Source organism: Pectinophora gossypiella, chromosome 16, assembly GCF_024362695.1.
Source record: "Pectinophora gossypiella chromosome 16, ilPecGoss1.1, whole genome shotgun sequence".
NCBI classification, from domain to species: domain Eukaryota; kingdom Metazoa; phylum Arthropoda; class Insecta; order Lepidoptera; family Gelechiidae; genus Pectinophora; species Pectinophora gossypiella.
In genome coordinates, this window is record NC_065419.1 from 2,292,580 (window position 1) to 2,313,342 (window position 20,763).

Below are 20,763 nucleotides of genomic sequence, written 5' to 3' on the forward strand. Positions count from 1 at the left end.
GATAAAGAAAATCAAATTGAATTTCTAAAAATATCTTCATCAAAATTAATATTCAAAAACTGTAATTGTATTCTTTGTGCTCAATAAAGTATATTATTGGTCAGCAAAAATTTAGTATCGATCGCCATCGACTCGCAAAGAAGAAGAATAAAGTATATTTATCTTATTGTTACAGCGTGTTAGCCCGTGTACGCACGAAACGGATCCGTACGAAAATGCGTCCAAACCGCGATAGGCCTTATTTTATGAGGGATAAAACTATAAAAAACTATACCTCTTTTGGTAACACTCGAACTCTTCCTTAAGCGCCTCATATTTGCGTAGTGTGTGTACGAGCGCGTCAGAATTACCGTCGCCCGTGCTACTCTGCTGAAGATGTTGTACCTCGCGCTCCAGCCTACGACAAACAAAATTATTCTATATGCATTAATCTCCTAAGGCCGGATTTACAGACACAATAGATAAACAATCGGGTTTGGATTTTAAAAGGACATTCGGAGTTACGACTTTAGGGGATCTTTCCAACATCTTTTACGATATTAAGACGAGGTTGTCAGCCACCGTGACAAAGCATCCGCAACGCGCATGACGCGTATTATATCGACAGCTTTGACCAATACATGGTATAAGAAGACTAGGCATGCTCAATCCTATGACAAGCCGCTATTGCTAGACCTTGATGACGTAAGTGTTACCATTGAATTGGTATCTCAAATATTCCAAGGACATAAATTTAATTATAAAAAAATTAAGTGAATTACTAACTAATGTATTTAATTACTATTATTTGTCACATATATAAAAATAATTAAAACTGTACGTAAATCTTTTACTAAAAGTAAAAAAATTCCTTGCAAAGTAAATTAAAAACATTGGACGCGAGTAATTTATTTTTTACGAAACGGCAACGCAGGGTCGGATGACGTCATCTGGGCTAACCTTGAAATGCTAGCTGTCAGTTTTGAACCTGGTCTTCTTATACCATAGACCAATAGACGCAGCAAATACTATCTACGCAGATAAACGTCGTAAGGCTATTAGTCGAAGCCCCAAGATATAAGACAGACGACGACCTAAAATATATTACGAAACGTCAGAAAGTGTATAGAATTTTGAAGTCTTGACAGTCGGACAACAAACTGATCCTACAAGGGCTCCGTTTTTCCTTTTGAAGTTCGGGACCCTAAAAATGGCAAATATCACACTGTAAATATCGCTGTAGTTTTCCAAAACGTTCAAACATCACATACGCAGGAAAGTAACCCAAACTCTTCCTCAGTGTTAGGACTTGTATTGGATGACTACCCACTTACCGCTGGTTGTCGTTGAGCAGGTCTCCATACTTGTTGCGCAGCGTGCTGGCCTCGGCCGCCGACACCTCCAACTGACTCATGGCCGCGCGGTGCTGGCCGCGGAAATACTCCAACTCCTGCGCAATATAATATAACATCATTTGGAAACATTTTTATTTTGAATGCATGTTTGGATCACTGATAACAGATACATACATACACAAACTCACGCCTATTTCCCACGGGGGTAAGCAAAGACTATGGAATTCCATTTCCTTCGATCAACACTTCTCTTGCTTCCTACACATTCATCAGTCGCTTCATACACGCACGCCGCTTCAGAGTAGATCGTACTAAACCTTTTCAAAGAACATCTCCAATTTTGTCAATGTAAGTCCGTCTAGGTCTTCCTCTGCCAGCCCTACCATCAACTTTAGCTTTATATACCGCTTTCGCAATTCTATTATCCTTCATCCGCTCTACGTATCCAAATCAATCAAACATTCCCTTCTCAATCTTAGTCACTACATCGTCTTTTACATCATATCTCTGTCTTATCACATTGTTTCTCACTCTATCACTCAATTTAACACCGCAGATGCTACGCAAAGACCTCATTTCTACGGCATTAATCCTACTTTCATGCTTCACAGATAACAGATATCATGTGGTTTCCTGGATGTATGCCCTATTACATCTTCTTCTCTCGTGTGGTTTGAGGAGTCAGTGACGAACCTCATCAACCTTGGTCAGGGTCAATATTGAGCCGCCAAAGGCCTATAGGACTTAAACATAGGTGGTGAGCAGTGGGTGTGTGGTTGTCGATTCCAAACAAACATGCAAGCTTGTTTGCAATGGTCTATGATAGCGGTCAACCACACGACAAGGTAAACTGAGTTCTTTGACCGCAATGTGTACAGGTAAATGGTTTTTTGGTTCAGTTCAATAGAAAAACGACCAGTCATAGCAACATACTAACTAAAAACCCGTTGAAAACTGCGATTCACAAGTCTAGACCGATACTAAAGTGCGCAAGAAATTCGAGCAAAACGTTGCGCGGGATTATAATTAATTTGAGTTTGGGAGACGGTCGACTATGGCTGCAGACAAAAAAATGTTGTAGGTATTTTTATAACATTTTTTTTTCTTCTGCTCTGGTGACTACTGGTGAGGCACTGAGTGATAGCTACTCTACCACGCTGCTCCACTACGGGTTGGTAGTGATTTTTTCATTAGTAGCCGGGACCAACGGGTTATTGTCTTCGTAGCACGGAATCACGTTAAAACACTACAGGGTTAAAACACGTAACGAATACTGAGGGGGATTATTCAGGCCATGACTCTGAATTGTGTTTTTTTAAATTATTTTCAATTCTATACTTTTGCGACGTGCTAAAGTTTTGTCTCGATAAAATTATCGATTCTGACGATATAATTATGTTGTTTTGTCGATTGGTATTTATACTTATTTGGATGGAACGACATCAATTTGACGACTGTCGTTCTGTCAAAATACGAACAAAATCACGTGCCACGCATATCAGTAAAAAAAAACTTTTCCATTTCGACATAATTTATTGAATCGATCGATAATTTTATCATGTCGCGCATGTTAACCCTACTGGACAATTTTTCTATTACGAGTTATCTATGTGTAGTTTTTACTGAAATAAATGATCCGTGTTTCGGAAGGCACGTTAAACCGTTGGTCCCGGTTACTAATTACTGATTTAAGTAAGTCGTTACATGAGCCATGTCAGTGGCCTTTGGCGGCTCAACAATAATCCTGACACTAACGGGTTGATGAGGTTTGTAATTCACATCACAACTCACACGATAGAAGAGAGACTGAAATAAAATATTATCATCCAAAGAACTTGCCTTCATAACATGGTCACATCGTCGGCTAGTCTCGGAATGCTGACGTCTCAACTGGTTCAACTCATGCATCGCCTTCTCGCATTGCTGCTTGAGACTCTCATTGGTCTGTTTGTTGATCACGTCGTACTGCAGCGTCTCGTAAGGGCCGCTCATGCCGTGCCCAGAGTGGCTCTTGTAGTTGGACTTGTCGTAGCATTGGTTCGTGGTCAAGTGGTCATACTCTATCGGGATCGGGATCGTTGGTATCTGTGGAGTGTTGTGGCGCTCGTTGCTTACGTAATTGTGGGATATTGACTCTGGAACAAGGTTGAAATTGAAGATTTGAAAGAATAAGGATTATTATTATTGTCCTTAGAAAAGGTTTAGTACGATCTACTCTGAACCGGCGTGCGTGTATGAAGCGATTGATGAATTACATGGGACTTAGACATGGCTGGCGAGGAGTGGTGTGTCCCCTTCGAGGATACAAGCGTGACGCTATTTTCCTGTCAGATAGTCATTGAGTGTTACATAGGGAATGCAAACAGATGCGGACTTAACGCTTTCCAATTTTTCGTGAAAACTTAAACATTATTCAAGTACATTATTATTTATTACACTTTCATGCAAATGTTTCATTTGCATCGCTAGGTAACAATTGCAGATTTCATTTTTTACTTTGCAAAGGAAAAAAAAACAAATTCCGGTATGGTAAACATTTCCGTCAATAACTAGGAAAAGATTGAACACTTCCTTGTTTTTCATGAACTACACAAAACATAGCTTATTAAAAGAAAGAACTTATGTACTTACATTGAAGTTACAATAGTGATTTAGTTAACAGGAGACAGGGTGTTTTATTGTTATAATAAAAAAAAAGCCGTGGTAGCCCAGTTGGTCGAACGCTTGCCTCTCACTTTGAGGTCGCAGGTTCGAACACATCACAGGCCTAAACCAATGATTGTCAAATTTTCGAATTCAAGTTTGAAAAATGATTATCACGTGCTCCGCGGTGAAGGAAAACATCGTGAGGAAACCCACTTTCCCGAGAAATGCATTTTCGGAGGTATATGACCTAACCTGTGTTGGGCTAGTTTTCCCACCGCGGGTTGGAAGGTCAGACAGGCAGTCGCTTCTGTAAAAAACCGGCCCTGTCAAATCTTCAGGTTAGATAAACGGACCCTGTGAAAAACGGGAAAGTGCTAGGGAGATGACATAATTAACCATAATTAACAGTAAAAAACTTACCATTGCTGCCATTACTCTCAAGTGATGATGTCCCAGATGCCATAATAATCTGAAACTAAATATTTATTTGTTAACAATTAGAATTTTACAAAATTTCTTTACACAAGCTTTCGACAGCGTGGGCGTGCTGATGCCAAAGGAAGTTTTTTCGAGATACGGAACTGAACATAGTACTCCGCTAGCTAGGTACGAGATGGTAATTAATATTATTCAACCTGCATACATCGTACGTGAATTACAAATCTAAATCCAAATTTTGAAACCACTCTAAGCCGCCGAAGTGAGTTTGTTGAGCTCTTCCAGACCACAGGGAAAACTCCGTAGAGGGCACTCCCCAACGATATGCGCGGTAGTCTGCACTGCAACTCCGCAGTCGCACGCTGGAGAACATCTGAGGCCCCATTTGTGCAGGTGATAACCGCAACAAGCCACCCCTGTTCGATTAGCGTAGTCCAAATCTTGCGGTTGGCTTTGAAGCCTGTAAGTTGTTTAGACGGGTCCAGGATTATAGTATCCGAAGACCACGTCTGGGACTGCTACTCCGTTTTCCAGGTCGAACATATGTTTATCATCCGTCTCTTTCTTTTTCGACAGATAAGAAAATGACAGGTATAACTTAAAATAATTTTAAAAGGTAGCAGAGGGCCCTATTTTATCTCGTCATCCAGCCAAATTGGCTTACGTGATAGCAGACGCTGCGGAATATCGTGCTCCAAAGTCTTCCTGATCGGGTCGGCTTACCCAACCTTAAGAGATTTGACTGGTCCGATATTTTACTGAAGCCACTGCCTGTCTCACCTTCCAACCCGCGAAGGGAAAATCAGTTCAAAAATCAATAATAACAATAAATCTGAAAGCGCCTATTCGATGCCCAATGCCAACATGCTCAAATGAGTTATTAATTTATCCTAACTAACAGTTGCCTAGACCATTATTGACGGCGATATGGCTCATCACCTACCACGTTGGTCTAACGGAAAGCTTGATAAAGTGTGGGATTGCAGGTACTTAGCTCATCATGCAATGAAATTGGGAACATAGTTATGAGCTTATGTTGCGTTATATCTCAAGGAAATATTACATTACATCACACATTTCCTTCAATCAATGATAACATAAACAATGAATGAATAACCATGACACAGGTTATGTCACAAAAGGTTTACTCCACGCTTTATGTAACAAAAAGAAAACCCTAGAATGTTCCATGACATTTATTATCTTGTGCATGTTGTAGGTACGGTCACGAGTACTAATATGTATACACTTTGAAACCGTGTCACATTAGCTTTGTTGACAAATTAAACCGTAAGTCTCATTAAGTGCCAAATATGATAGTGCGACAGGGTTCTAAAGTGGATACATGATATTGCTCATGACTGTACCACAGAATAAAGTATAATACTGTAAAGAGAAAGGTAACTCTCCGCCCCCCGCCAATTCTTATCGGGCGCCGATCTCACCCCCTCTGGGTCTTACTTTAGTCTTAAATGGCCATAAGGCGCTAAGGTGTAAGGGAGAGAGCGCGCGAACTGTGTCTCGCTGGCACTTTCGCGTTAGTAGTGAAGTGTGATCATAACTTCTACTACATTTCATCAAGCATAACATGGAGGTCTCATATCGTGAGAGATGCGATAAAAGAATAATCCACATAATTCATATATTCTGTCTCTGTTTTACGTTTGTTTTTTTTTGTGTATGTTCTACTTTCTCCATAGCAGAAAATATTATGAACAATAAGCTAATAAATATGAATTTCTCTTGAGACCCTTGTCATGTGTTATATGTTTAGATAGGTATAACCTCTTAATGGTTCCAGTATACACTATCTAACTTTATTTTAACACGTTGACAGTCCCCATACAAAATGTTTTGACTTCCTTGTAAGTCCCGCATATTACTTCACTACTTTGCTAAGTTCCCCGGGATCCAAGTGGAGTACCCGCCCTTAGTGCATACCTGGTCGTTTTTTAGTGACCCATGTATGGGTCACGGACGTATGGAACTGGTCCTTCGTGACCCATATATGGGTCACGGGACTGTCAACGTGTTAAGTTACAGCTGACACTTTCTTATCTGACGAAAAAGAAAAGGACAGGTAATCAACAGGCATAAAATTTATGAAACACAATTTCACAATTTTAAGCAGAGATTTAAGCAACCCCCTCAAAATTTTTACATTGGCAAATAACTTGACAGTATTAAGTAGCCAACACCATACAACCATAAAGTTGAAGATGATGCCTATTCAGTTCACCCGGGTTATTCGTTCATTTTAAATTTATCACATGTAAATCATCTGTCTCTTTCCTTTTTGACAGATAAGAAAATGACAGGTGTAACTTAAAATAAATTTAGGAGGTGTCTGCTGGAATCAGGGCCAATGTCATTCAAAAAATATTCTTTAATTTCATTTAGAAGAATCCAAATACTTAAATAAGGTAAAATATAAAAAGATAGAATAAAGGTACAAGGTAAAGGCATGCATGATGTTATTTATGTATTAATATAGAATGACATTGCAAATGTTATCACATTCTGATCTTATTTTCAAGATTATCACAATTATTATGTGCATTTTTTATACAACACATTAAGTTTTATAACTTTTATATGTTTTAATATATCATTTAATTATATTAAAACAAAATACATGCTCTCTTATATACCCATAACTATTTTATACTTATTTTGTATGTGTGTATAGTCTATTATTTACTATTATAGTTTTCTTAGATTATGGTTAGGTATATTTTTAGTATATATGGATTATATTATATTAAGTATTTATTAATATTATGTATGTATAGTATAGAGTATTTATTATGTTAACTTTAATTTTACTTTTAGGTGTTTATTTTTTGTTGCAAGCACCATCCGCATCCAAGTTGTTTGTAAATGTTTATTTCCTTTTGGTCATTGCCTGGAAGAAATTGCTCTAGAGCAATAAGGCTGCCCAAATTGTACTGTATTCATGTGTTATGTCTGATTATTTAAATTTAGTTCTGTGCAATAAAGTATATTTGATTTGATTTTATGATCTAGGTATGTCAAGTTACTAAAAAATATTATGTAAATATAATTTAAACTATATTCATTCATAATGATTAGTATGTAATGTCAAAACTTTGATTTAAAATTAAAACTTGCAATGTTGTAAACTTAAAAAAGTATAGAATAACCTTTAGAAGCAAAAGTATACACATCTTTTGTATCAATAGTATAAATAAGCTACAATACCAGTTACATCTAACTATAGATGATGTACTAAATTCATAAGTACTTTCATAGACAACACAACTCAAGTTAGAATGCAATATAGGTCACATAAACTACACAAGATAATACATAAACATTGCATCTTACCTTTAAAATCAGTATCTATTGTCCATTGTCCAATGTTCGCGGTTTACTTAAGACCTAAAATAGAAAACAGTTAATGAGATCACAGGTAAATCAGTCCATTAATGTTCTTTACCAATCCAGAACGTATAGATACGATCAAAACGGCTAGGGTTAGCTCGACACGGTTTTAACGCTCTAATGATCGTTGCAAAACTAAAGAACTGTTGCAATTGCATAGGATGAAAGGGCAATAAGAATATACTACGGAATCACAGTGTAAACTCGCCGATAACAACAGTAAATCACAAGACGCGGCCCAGCCTCGATGACACGGTCGATATGCACCTTCACCGATCACCCAAATCACTTATCAAAAGCCAGAAACGTAACAAAAAATTCTCCTTTCCCCGTGAATATGGACTGCACGGCAACGAAAAGAGGACAAAATTGCAATGTAAACACATCAAGTATTACCGAATTGCCACATTTGTGACCATCAGCAATTTGATTAACGCGAATTTTCACAAAGCGAAGCGAAAATGTACAAAACAAAAAGATAACACGTATTTATCGTCACTAATTTGCCAACATTTCCACTTCTATACCTTTTTTAGCGAAGCAAATGACGGACAGACATATTGAAATAAGGATGAGCTGTCTTATTGGAACCGATTACTGAAAACATCGATATGAAAAAGATATCTCCATTAACTACACTATTTAATTGATCGATCAATTTTATTCATAACATATTTTATAAATATCATGGATAAAATATTATACACATTATAATTTGTTGTATATGTACCTAGTTTATTAATTTGAATATTATGTTAACAAGCTTCATATAAAGCACCGAATGCACCGATTCATGTACGAGATAGATTCCCACCCCTTTTTGCGGGCCACTTTAGTCTGTAATACGCAAGGAGTAATGAGCGCGTGCAGACTTTTTGTCTCGCTCAGGTAAGGCGGCACACTTGCATCTATGCCGTGTCTGAATAAGCACTAAATATTTTCGGATGGAGTGTCCGGGGTGCGATAAATGAAAATATTACGTGGATACCTGTCTGGATTTTTTAAATCTATTTTGATGAATATGTGGCTTCTATTCTACAGCTCTGCAATAAATAACTTTTTTGTTATTATAATGACCAATGTGACGTTCTTTTTTTACTAACTTAATGATATATTTTAGAATACGCTCTAGGTAGACTACTTTATCTAACCAATAATATTCGTCATGGTGGCTATGGCATTGTAGTTTAGAACTTCTACGGGCAAGTAAGTTCGCTTTTATAATGAGGGTCTTTTCAGGTCGTTCCCTAAAAACTGTTATGGTAGCAATGTCACATCACTGGTGTTGGTCGTGTGTGACGCATCCCTATTATTTTAAGAAAAAGACTATAGTGTCTATGTTTGTCTACGGCCTCTCTCTCTGACATGCAATGGCGTAGGGTGTGTTGCGTTAATAAATTTACTCTTTTCTTTACTAAAGTATTTTCTATTTTCTTCCTCTGACCCATAACCCCGAACAGGTTATGGGCCCAGAGGCGCGCGAGTGATTAATTAGTTAAGAATCGGAGAGCGGATTTGGTACGATCGGCAGGGAAGCGGCGTACTGGGCGGCGTGGTCGAACAAAAGTAAGGTTATTTCAAAGAAGGGAAGGAAGGTGTGAAAGCCAAGCAAGAAAATGGGAGAAGATAATTCCAGGGGTGCGGGATCGCATATTAAGTTGGAGGGAGCGTCCAATTGGAATCTGTGGAAATTCCAATCGGTGATTTTACTAAGAAGTCAAGACTTGTTAGAAATAGTAGAAGGAAAATGTGTGAAACCAGAAGTCGAGGATGATAGGATTAAATGGGAAAGGAAAGATGCTAAAGCTCAAACATGGTTAGTGACAAGGATGTCGGAAAATGCGATGACGCATATTATAACTTGTTCTACGGCGGCAGATATGTGGAGAAAGTTGGCCAGTGTTTATGAACGGAAGTCAGAAGCAAGCATCCACATAGTTCAACAACGCTTTTTCCAATATAAGTACGAGGAAGGTACAGAGATGTCTACTTTTCTGTCAAAGATAGAAGAATTGAAAAATCAATTGAAACAAATGGGAGAAGATATTTCGGAGAAATTCGTAATTACAAAAGTGTTAATGTCACTCCCCGAGTGTTATAAACATTTCGTGTCTGCATGGGAGTCGGCGCCCGAAGATAAACAAACCTATGATAATCTCGTCGCTAGGTTGTTAATAGAAGAAGAGCGAGTGAAGGAAAAGGGCGATAGTACAGTACAGTCGTCGTCGGCGTTTGTTGCTAAGAAAAGCGATAAGAAAAACGTAAAGTGTTACGCGTGCGGTAAAATCGGACATATGAAAAGTGAGTGTCGGTTGAAGTGTTTTAGGTGTGGTAGACCAGGTCACGTTTCAGCAGTCTGTAACCTACAGAAAAAGTGTTATCAGTGTGGCAAGATTGGACATTTGGCTAAAGACTGTAGCATATCTAAAGAAAAACAATCTCAAAATGCATTTATAGTTCAGGAGCCAATATTAAAAAATAAATCTGAATTTATTTTAGACTCTGGAGCCAGTGAGCATATGACATATGATAGAAAATTATTTTTCAATTTTAAGGTTCTCTCTAAAAAGGTTGTGATAGGAGATGGTAAGCATCTGGATTGTGAAGGAGTAGGTGATATCCATTTTCTAGCTTTTAACGGTTCAGAATACATACCTTCTGTAATGTATAATGTTTTATATGTTCCAAATTTGATGGCTAACTTGTTTTCATTTACTTCTGCAATTGATAAGGGATATATAACTATATCAAGTAGTAACCATGTAAAGTTTTTAAAGGAAAACACAGTTTGTGCTCAGGCTAAACGAGATGGCAAATTCTATTTTATGCAATTCAAGTTTGATAATAATTTTGATAATGATGATAGTTTAGCAATGTTAAGTTTAACCACATGGCATGAGAGATTTGCACATCAAAATTTTAGGCATGTAAAAGAAATATTAAATCAAAACAATGTAAAATATGAAGGGCTAATTGGTCAATGTACATCTTGTATACAGGGAAAGCAACATAGGTTACCATTCTCCAACAGTGACAGCCGTGCAGAGGGTCCAGGTGAGCTGGTGCACGCAGACTTGTGCGGGCCGATGGAGTCAAGGTCTTTAGGCGGGTCTACTTATTTCCTTTTACTGAAGGATGATTACAGCAGCTACAGGTGGGTATATTTTCTTAAAAATAAGTATGAGGCGAGGGATAAAATAGTAGAGTTTTTAGAGCAGATTGAGAGTGAGTTTGAATGTAAAGTGAGGAAGTTCAGGTCAGATGGTGGTGGTGAATTTAAAAACAGGGAGTTGGAAGGAATATTTAAGAGGAAAGGGATGGTGCATGAAACCACTGTGGCGTATACCCCGGAGCAGAATGGTAGAATAGAAAGAGAGATGAGAACCATAGTAGAAGCTGCTAGGACGATGTTGATAAGTGCGAATGTTGACAAGGAATTGTGGGCTGAGGCAGTGCATAATGCGGTATTCACGATCAATAGAACAGGATGTAGTAGCCAGAGAGGGAAGACACCATATGAGTTACTGTATAAAAAGAGTTATGATATCAAGGAGTTGAGAACATTCGGAGATGAAGTATCGGTTCATATTCCAAAGCAGAGAAGATTAAAGTGGGACCCAAAAGGAGAACTGGGAAGGTTTGTAGGATATGGAGTGAATACAAAAGGATATAGAGTTTGGTTCAAAAATAAGAGAGAAGTGGAGACACACAGGGACGTTGTGTTTTTGGAAAGGACAAGAAATAATACAGAGGAAAGCAGAGGAATAAATAAAGAGGAGGTATTAGAAGTTGAAGACCTGTTGAAAGAAGATGAAGATACAATGGCAAATAATGAAGACAGTGTAATACAAGAAGAGGAGATGACAGAAAATGAAGAAGTGATGGAGGTAAGTGAAGAGGATCAGCGAACAGAAGAAGTGAAGAAAAATATAGAAAGAAGTGAATATGGAAGTGAGCAGTTTGAAGAAGAATATCTTGAAGATGAGTGGCTGAGTGCTGGTGAAGAGGTGTTGGAGGAGGAAAATAGAAGAGAAAAGAGGAGAGTAAAGAAACCCAAATGGTTGGAGGACTATGATGTGGGATTGTTGGTACATGGAGAGGAAGAACTAACTTACAAGGAGGCTGTAGAGGGAAAAGACAAGGTAAAGTGGATAGAGGCGATAAATAAGGAGCTGGAAGCATTAGAGAAAAATGAGACGTGGATAGAGACAGATTTACCTAAAGGGAAGAAGACAATAGATAGCAAGTGGGTGTTCAAAATAAAGAAGGACGAGGATACACAAGTTTACAAGGCTAGATTGGTAGCACGAGGCTTTAAACAAGAAGATAAGTTAGATCATTCAGAAATCTATGCTCCTGTGGCGAAATTACCAACGTTACGTATCCTGCTTGCTATAGCCAATAGATTTGACTTGGAAATACAACAGATGGACGTGAAGAATGCATTTCTAAACGGAAGTATTGATGAGGAGGTTTACTTGGAGAAGCCAGAAGGTATGAAACAGGATGGGAAGGTACTAAAGTTAAGGAAGTCTTTGTATGGATTGAAGAAGTCACCCAGATACTGGAATGAGAGATTTGACAAGCTGATGATACAGGAAGGGTTTATTCGAAGCAAGTGTGATTATTGTCTATATTACAAGGAAGGAGTAAAGTTCTACGTGTTATTATATGTTGATGATATTATTTTAATTTCTGAGGATGTGACGAAGATTGAGGAGTTGAAGAATGCGTTAAGAAGGGATTTTGATATGAAAGATATTAAGGGAAAGTACTTAGGAATTAACATAAGAAAGAAAGAAGGAGTGATTGAGCTTGACCAAGAAGACTATTTGAGAAAAATACTAAGGGAATATAAAATGGAAGAATGTAAGCCAGTATCTACACCAATGGATCTAGGACTGAGAATTGAGAAGAGTGATAAGAAGAACGAAGAACTGATAAGAAGATGTAGGAGATTGATTGGAAGTTTAATGTATGCTATGTTAGGTACTCGACCTGACATATGTTATGCTCTGAGTTATTTAAGCAGGTTTCAGTCATGCGCAGGTGAGGATGTATGGAAGGGATTAAAAAGGATTTTAAGGTATGTTAAAGGGACATTAGGTCTAAAGTTGATATACAGGAAAGGTGAGGAAGTACCATTAGTGGGATATACTGATGCGGATTGGGCAGGAGATCAGGAGGACAGGAAGTCTACTTCAGGTTGTATTATGAAGGTATATGGTTGTCCTGTGTCGTGGTCATCGGGTAAACAACAGTGTGTGGCGCTATCTTCAACGGAGGCGGAGTATGTAGCTCTAGCTAAAGGTATTTCGGAGGGATGTTGGATTAGAAATCTGTTAAGAGAAATTAATTTAAAGTGTAATAATTTTGTTGTGTTTGAAGATAACCAATCAGCCATTCATATTGCAAAGAATCCTGAGCATCATAAAAGATTAAAACACATTGATTTGAAGTATCACTTTATTAGAGATAAAGTTAGAGATAATGTTGTAATTTTGAAGTATATTGAAACTGAAAGTCAAGTGGCAGATATATGTACTAAAGCATTGAGTAAAGCTAAGTTTGAAAAATGTAAAGAGATATTGTTTTAGAAGTTAAGTTGTGTGTAAGTAAGTTGTAGAGACATGTTGTTTAGTTGATTAATAGAAGTTATTATTGAAGTTTTAAGTTTAAGTTTTGAGTTGAAGATGTTTAAGTTTATAGGGAAGAGTTTTTGAGTTCAAGAAGTTTAAGTTTGAGTTTAAATTTATATAAGTAAGGGTTTGATTTTATATTATGGAAAACAGTTTGTATTATTAAAGAGATATAGTTATGAGTTAGAAGTCTGTATTAAGTTGTCATGGGATGTAAAGTTTTTGATTGTTTTGTATAGGATATTTTTTCATATAGTTGTGTTGAGTGATGTAACATTGAGGGGGGGTGTTATGGTAGCAATGTCACATCACTGGTGTTGGTCGTGTGTGACGCATCCCTATTATTTTAAGAAAAAGACTATAGTGTCTATGTTTGTCTACGGCCTCTCTCTCTGACATGCAATGGCGTAGGGTGTGTTGCGTTAATAAATTTACTCTTTTCTTTACTAAAGTATTTTCTATTTTCTTCCTCTGACCCATAACCCCGAACAAAAACAATATAGAAGGCGCTGTAAAGATTTTCTTTCGTTTCACCTACAAATTTCATGGATAACAGACATATGCATCATTTATCTTTGTATTTGGGAATAAATGATGACCCTTATTATTACGCCCAGGTACAATTACCGTGATCCAAATATCAAGCAATAATTATTTTTATTATGCTTTTGCCATAAAAGTGTATTTTTTAATAATTATGTACCCGAGTCATGAGCAAATAGGTAATTAACAAATTAAATCTCGACAGGACCATCTATATTATTTTTGGAAACATAGCCTGGAAAATCCCTCATTAGACAATAAATTGAAGTGGATGGAACATATTTTTACTTATACGTTTTATTTCTATTGATCGAATCTAACTATTCGGTCATAAGCAGCTAACTTCATCAGATATTTAGGTACTGCAGGATTTTGCTAACAAAATAATTCAATTAATTCAATATCGATCAATTGTATGAGCATAATCGACTTATGTGCAACACTAAATGTTCTCATTCAAAAATATTCGGATACACTGACAAGTTTTGAAACGAAGCAATATCGCGCATGCGCATTACACAAAACATATCTTTCTTTCAAAATCCTGTAAACTTTTCATCGTACAAACAAAATAAAATAATCACTTTGAGTTTTAAAATAAGGAGCGTACCCTTTTTATTTGACTTATCTTTGGAGACATTGAATAAATTATTTAAAAAAAATAATGCTAAATGCGTGTATCCGATTACGTTACCCCAGACACGTTTATAATGAAGTATTTTAGTGATAAGGTAAGTTTGCAAGAGAGAAGAAAATAGAGCTATAACAATACTTTTTATCTCACTCTTTTAATGACAATAGTGTAAATTCCAGAGGAACAACACAGTTCTTTTCGCCGTACAAAATAAAATGACACGCAATAGCGAGGAACCAATAAAAAACGACGCGCAAATACAGGAGTTTTTTATAAATTGAGTGATTAGACATACAAACATTATTGAGTAATTCGATACTCATAATTTGCAAAACTGTGAAGTGCGGAAACAGTGTCGGACAAGGTGGAACGCCGCATGTTTTGATTCTGTGAGGCATGAGCACGGCATGACTTCCATGCCCTGTGTACCTACGGAAGGGCGAGGGCGTGCGGTGCGGATTACGTTTACTATGAATGATTTTATCTCTTTCTAAACTGTAGTGTCTGTGAATGACCGACTGTAACGGCGAGTGTACAAAATTATGGATCGGAACGGCGGCCGTTGATGCGTTTCGATAATATAGTGCCGTTACGCGATAGATAAAATCTCGGGCTATCGAAGTGGGAATCGCGAGTGATCATATGGCGCAGGCGGCTCGGCCGCGGCGCCTCAATTTCCGTTGTGCAGTCCAATCTGTCGGGGTATACACGCGCTATCGGGAAGATAGGACGTATTTTTAGCGAGCCGTCGTCGTTAGTCTTCGGAGCGAAGGCTGACCACGGACGTAAACAAGTGGAGGGTGACCGGGTGGCATGCGGGGTGCGGCGGGTGAGCGCTGACATGTCGGCGGCGGCGGTGCCGGCCGCAGGCGCGGGCGCGGCCCTGCGCGCGGGGCATCTGCGCAAGCTCAAGACCATGAAGAAGAAATACTTCGTGCTGCGTGGTGAGACACCTGAGTGCTCAGCAAGGCTTGAGTACTATGAATCTGAGAAGAAGTACCGCTCCGGGGCGGTCCCAAGACGGGTAATACCCTTGAAGAGTTGTTACAACATCACGCGGAGGCTTGACTTGAAGCAGAAGCACGTGATAGCACTGTTTACACGGGAGGAGCAGTTCTGTATAGTTGCAGAGAACGAGCAGGACCTGCATGGCTGGCTGACAGCCATCCTAAAGCAGCATCGAAATGATGATGCCAGCGAAGAGCTTCTTCATCCAATACGTAAGTTTGTTTACAACTTCCTATCAATCTCATTAAAGAATTTATTATTATTTTACAGCACACAGCCTATTGGAAAATACCTATCATGTTATGATCCAATAGGAAAATCATTTTGTTTATGTTTGTGTTTGTTCTATAAATTGTACTTTGACCAGTGAAAGGGAACTAATTTCGATACACCTGCCAAGTTATAATTGTAATGAAGGCAGCAATCAAACTAGTTTCAATGTCAGTAACACATTCAGTATCAAAAATGCAACATACAATATTTAAAATAAACCAATAAAAAATTCTAAGGACACTAACTAATACATCAAATCCTTTCGTAAATGAAAATAACATGTATTTTAGAACAATTTCAAATCATATTAGAAACCCTGGTTGCACAGAAAGTGTTGTTTACAAAACAGATAACCTACAAAACAGGTCTCATTCATAAAACTTACTACTACCAAAGTCAAGAGTACAATAAACAACTTTAGGTTTATTTTATACACAAATTGGCCACAATGGGTGGGAACTAACAATGTAACAATTCAATATTACAATTACTTTTGTATAATTTGGTTACAAAAAGTCACTTGCCTCAATGAAATCACATGGACAAAAGGTTGTTGTATTAAAAATATTATTTTTTTGTTCATCTATAGTAGTGTGACTACCAAATCCACTGATTAATATTATAAACAACCATACAATAAATAAATTATCACCTTTTTGTGCAAAATGCTAGACTTCAGCTGCTAAACAATAAAATCAACAAGAAATGTGTCCACTTCAACATTAGACCACTAATGGGTAATGGGATGATCAACTGTCACAATATGGTTCATCATAGATGATAATTTAATGATACAGAGATTTTGTATTCAGAGTGGCTGCAAGTTGTCTTCAATATACTTGCACCTCTGCTCACTCCATTTCGGATCACAGACACAGCCCAGACACTCCATACAAAAAAACGCGTAAGAGCAGGCCGTGAGTGAGACAGACTATCCATACATACTTTTTTCATTACTCCTTAACGGCCATTTAGACTGAAACAAATACAAATATACTTTATTGTACCAAAATAAAAAGAAATTATTACAAAAGACTTCTTACTTAGGTATTTCTTCCAGACAATCATAAGGTGAGAAAAAATGTAAAAATTGTAATTGAAACACCTCAAACTCTAGCTCGGCACTGGTACAATGGGGTAGAGAATGTCCATTCTGTAAAGAATAACGGAGTATTCATCTTTATTCTATAATAACGGGAGTGATTATACATATACAAAATAATAGTTTGATTTGGATAATTACGTTTATAATGATGTTATTGACTATAAAATTAAATTGTTTACTAGTATTGACCCTAGATTGGTGTTCTACTGTGGTATTAATAGATCATGTTTTTCATATGATACAGTATGGCATAATATGCATATCATAACATATAAGTAATCGGATAAAATAAAAAGAATGGGTAAATCCCTTAAAAAAAACAAAATAATCACATTAAAAAACAACCTAAACATTAGAAAACAATTACAATAAAATTTACCCTTAAAAATGTACTCATGGTAAATAAGAAAACTGATATTTATTCATTTTAATATTCTTTTATTATATTTTTGCAAAACTTTTTAAAATAATTTTGGGACAGATTATTTCTACTCTTACCTTCTTGATTGTGGCGACATACAGGCTGTTTATGTGATGTATCTATGTGATTTGAGAATATTATAAAGGACATTTGATACTCATAGATAAGATTTAAGAGTAAAAATTTCATTTTACTCTTAAATCTTATCAGTCATGGTAAGATTCTGTATTATTATTATTTATTATTTCGACGTTTTATTAATTTAAGAAAACACTTTTATGAACATGAAACATTATCTGAAAAGATTTACATTTGATAACAAAAGTTTATTGCAAACTTGGATAATAGGTAGGTACTTACTTGCCGATTTAATATAGATTTAGAAACTTTTAAAACTTTTATAAGAACTTGTATAAACTTATCACTTAGTAATACACACATAAAATCATGCTTGTGGTCGCTATTAGGGTGAGCAGGGCTACATGAAATCAAGCGAAAAGTGTCTTAATGTAGTGTCTGATGGTTTGTGAACCTTATTACTTAGACACTCCATAAAAAAATCTCGGTTTGCCGCCGCTAGAGCGAGTGAGACAGACAATCGGCACTTGTTTCCCCTTACTACTAATGGTTTACGTCCATTTAAAGTAGGACCCAGAGGGGGTGAGGTAAAGTTCTATATTGTGTAGTTTTACATTTTAGTCTATGCTATGAGCTTATACATATAGTTTATAACAAAATATTGGGTTTTGTTTTTAGCTTGTGCACTCACACTGTCTTGGATGCGACTTGAACCCACAGCTCTTGTTAAGCCGGGACGATTACACCTCCGGGTCCTCCTACTGTCCAAGCGAAATTATTTCGATCTACCTATATCCCGACTTGACAGGAGCTGTGGGTTCGGTTGTGTAAGTTCCGTCCAAGTCAGTTTATTTGTTTTAATTTTCTCTTTGAAAACATTGTGTAATAGATATTAACATCAAGTGTATGTTCTACCTACCCTGTTGCAATATCTCCATAAGAAATACAGTGTATATGGAATTTTTCCTGTACAAACAATGATAGCACAGTGTATAAAATCTATGACGTCGGAACAGACGTGTTATGATGAGTCATTTATCACAATCACAATGAACAACTGTGGATTTCTCAACATCGTGAAATTTCAGTTTGAATATTCATTGTTGGTTCATAATATTACTCATATCATGTACCTGACCTCACCTACCTAGCTAAATGTATAATTTTAAGTTGTTTACTACATACCTACCTACATTATACTCCATTTATTTATTATGGTGCATCAGCAGCATGTTATTATGTTATGTTATATTAGTGGGCTCTATTTTCCGCATTTAGACTCTTAAGATGGCCCATTATGCGTGTAATTGTTGACTACGTAAGCCAACCTAACTCCTTCCAGAAGCTCAGAAGCCTCCTGGGGTTTTCACAGGCTTCGCGGAGTGACCCCATTCCTTTGAGAAAACAGCAATACCTACATACACAAACACAAAATAAAATACACATAGCAAAAGTTCCGTATGTGAAGAAAAGTTGCAGATACTTAAGTATAGTTATTTGCTATGTATTGTTCTGTTTATTTATTACTAGCTTTTGCCCGCGGCTTCGCTCGCATTAAATTCGGGGTAACACGGTTCACCTTTCCTAATGTACCAATTTTAAGTTCCTACCTTGAAAACTGCGAAAAGTCGCATATAAAATTTCCCCTGTTTGAAGGGGTTAGGGGGAGATTTCCAAAAAGAGGATGCACTATTGTTAGTCACAAATAGTCGGCATACCAATTTTTAGCTTTCTACCTTGAAATTTGCCAAATGCTCCGTACAAACTTCCACCCCCCATTTTAGGGAAGTGGAGGGTCAGAGTAAGACAAAAAATAGCCTATGTCACTCTCCATCACTTCAACTATCTCCACTTAAAAAACACGTCAAGTTGTCGCTCCATTTTACCGTAAAAGACGGACAAACAAACAGACACACACATAATACAGTTTCGCATTTATAATATTAGTCTTATAATATTTGTTTGCGTTTTGCTTCTCAAACGGGGAGCACCGGTTCGGTACTGGACTTGCACCAATGAGTTATTAATTTATTTTAAGTGCAGTTTTCACTAACATAGTTTAGCTTGTTAGTTTTGTTGGTTTAAAGTACCACGGAAAATGCTGCACCGACAAGAGCGTGGCTCTTAAATTGGTGATGATGAGTTGGCTTGAGCATTATAAACGGCGATACGGCTCACCACCTATCACGTTGGTCGAACATAAAGCTCGGTGAGGTGTGGGGTAGTTCATCGTGCGATGGATGTACCTTCCCCATTGACTACCCCGTTGAGATATAGTCGTGAGCTTATGTTCTTCTACGTTGTAAGCCTTATCTTGTTGTTTTTCTTACAGGTAAATAAACATTGCATATTATCCCCTTAAAGTGAAACCACGTTCTGCTATGATTTTAGTCAACAAAACCTCCATTTCTTTCAATTATTCTCAATCCGGTCAATAATTAACATCACAATTTTTTAGCTGGTAGTCGTGGTAACCCAGTTGGTAGAATGGTTGGCTCTCACTTTGAGGTCGCAAGTTCAAATCCCAGCATAGGCCTAAACTAATCATTTTCGAATTCATGTTTGGATTATATATAAACATCGGGGGAAACCCTCATACCCGGGAAATGCATTTCGAAGGTATGTGACGTAACCTGCATTGGGTTGGTTTTCGCGGGTTGAAAGGTCAGACAGGCAGTCGCTTCTGTAAAAAACTGGACCTGTCAATTTTCAGGTTAGGTAAGCGGACCCGTGAAAAACAGGATAACGCTAGGTTGATGATGATGATATTTTTTTTTCCTGGTTTTGGTAACATAAATCATAGCTGAATGTGATTTTTCAAAAAGGCTTTTAGGTTATCACGATAAGGCGAGGTGACCATATGTGGTGACAAATGACGATATAATTTTCGTACAGCTTATTGTGCTAGAGGTTAATAAAAAAAAATAATATGACATTGGTGCTAATTCCTGTAAATACCATCTAATTTTATTTTAAGTTATATCTGTCATTTTCTTATCCGCCGAAAAGGAAAGGGACGGGTAATCGACAAGCATAAAATTTATGGAACACACGTCAATTTTAAGCACAAATCTAAACCAACCGTCTAAAAATTTTACGTCAGTCAATAACCCGACACATTAATTTACTCATTCTTCCTAAAATTAAGAGCTGTGAATCATCCGTCCCTTTCCTTTTCGACGGATATGAAAATGACGGATATAACTTAAAATAAAATTAGGCGGTGTCTCCAGGAATCG

The 20,763-nt window shown here is 37.2% G+C and overlaps 2 protein-coding genes across 9 annotated transcripts in view; one reads left to right on the forward strand and one right to left on the reverse strand.

Moving 5' to 3' along the window:
- LOC126373943 (disks large homolog 5) overlaps positions 1-8,392 on the reverse strand; it is a 27,348-nt gene extending 18,956 nt beyond the window's left edge. The window contains exons 1-6 of one of the 5 annotated variants that reach the window (XM_050020317.1): positions 8,351-8,392; positions 7,767-7,820; positions 4,401-4,455; positions 3,174-3,469; positions 1,314-1,429; positions 275-397 (exon numbers count right to left, since the gene is read on the reverse strand). In XM_050020317.1, the coding sequence (XP_049876274.1) occupies positions 275-397; positions 1,314-1,429; positions 3,174-3,469; positions 4,401-4,443 (578 nt within the window). In that variant the 5' untranslated portion in view covers positions 4,444-4,455; positions 7,767-7,820; positions 8,351-8,392. Of the gene's footprint in view, positions 1-274; positions 398-1,313; positions 1,430-3,173; positions 3,470-4,400; positions 4,456-7,244; positions 7,423-7,766; positions 7,821-8,018; positions 8,038-8,219 lie in introns of those variants that run through there. The other 4 variants (XM_050020316.1, XM_050020318.1, XM_050020314.1 and 1 more) reach the window with 4 other exon arrangements.
- Positions 8,393-14,853: 6,461 nt separating this feature from the next.
- LOC126373958 (insulin receptor substrate 1) overlaps positions 14,854-20,763 on the forward strand; it is a 51,041-nt gene continuing 45,131 nt past the window's right edge. For all 4 annotated transcript variants that reach the window (XM_050020357.1, XM_050020356.1, XM_050020358.1 and 1 more), the window contains exon 1: positions 14,854-15,859. In XM_050020357.1, coding sequence (XP_049876314.1) covers positions 15,481-15,859 — 379 coding nt within the window. In that variant the 5' untranslated portion in view covers positions 14,854-15,480. The remainder of the gene's footprint in view (positions 15,860-20,763) is intronic.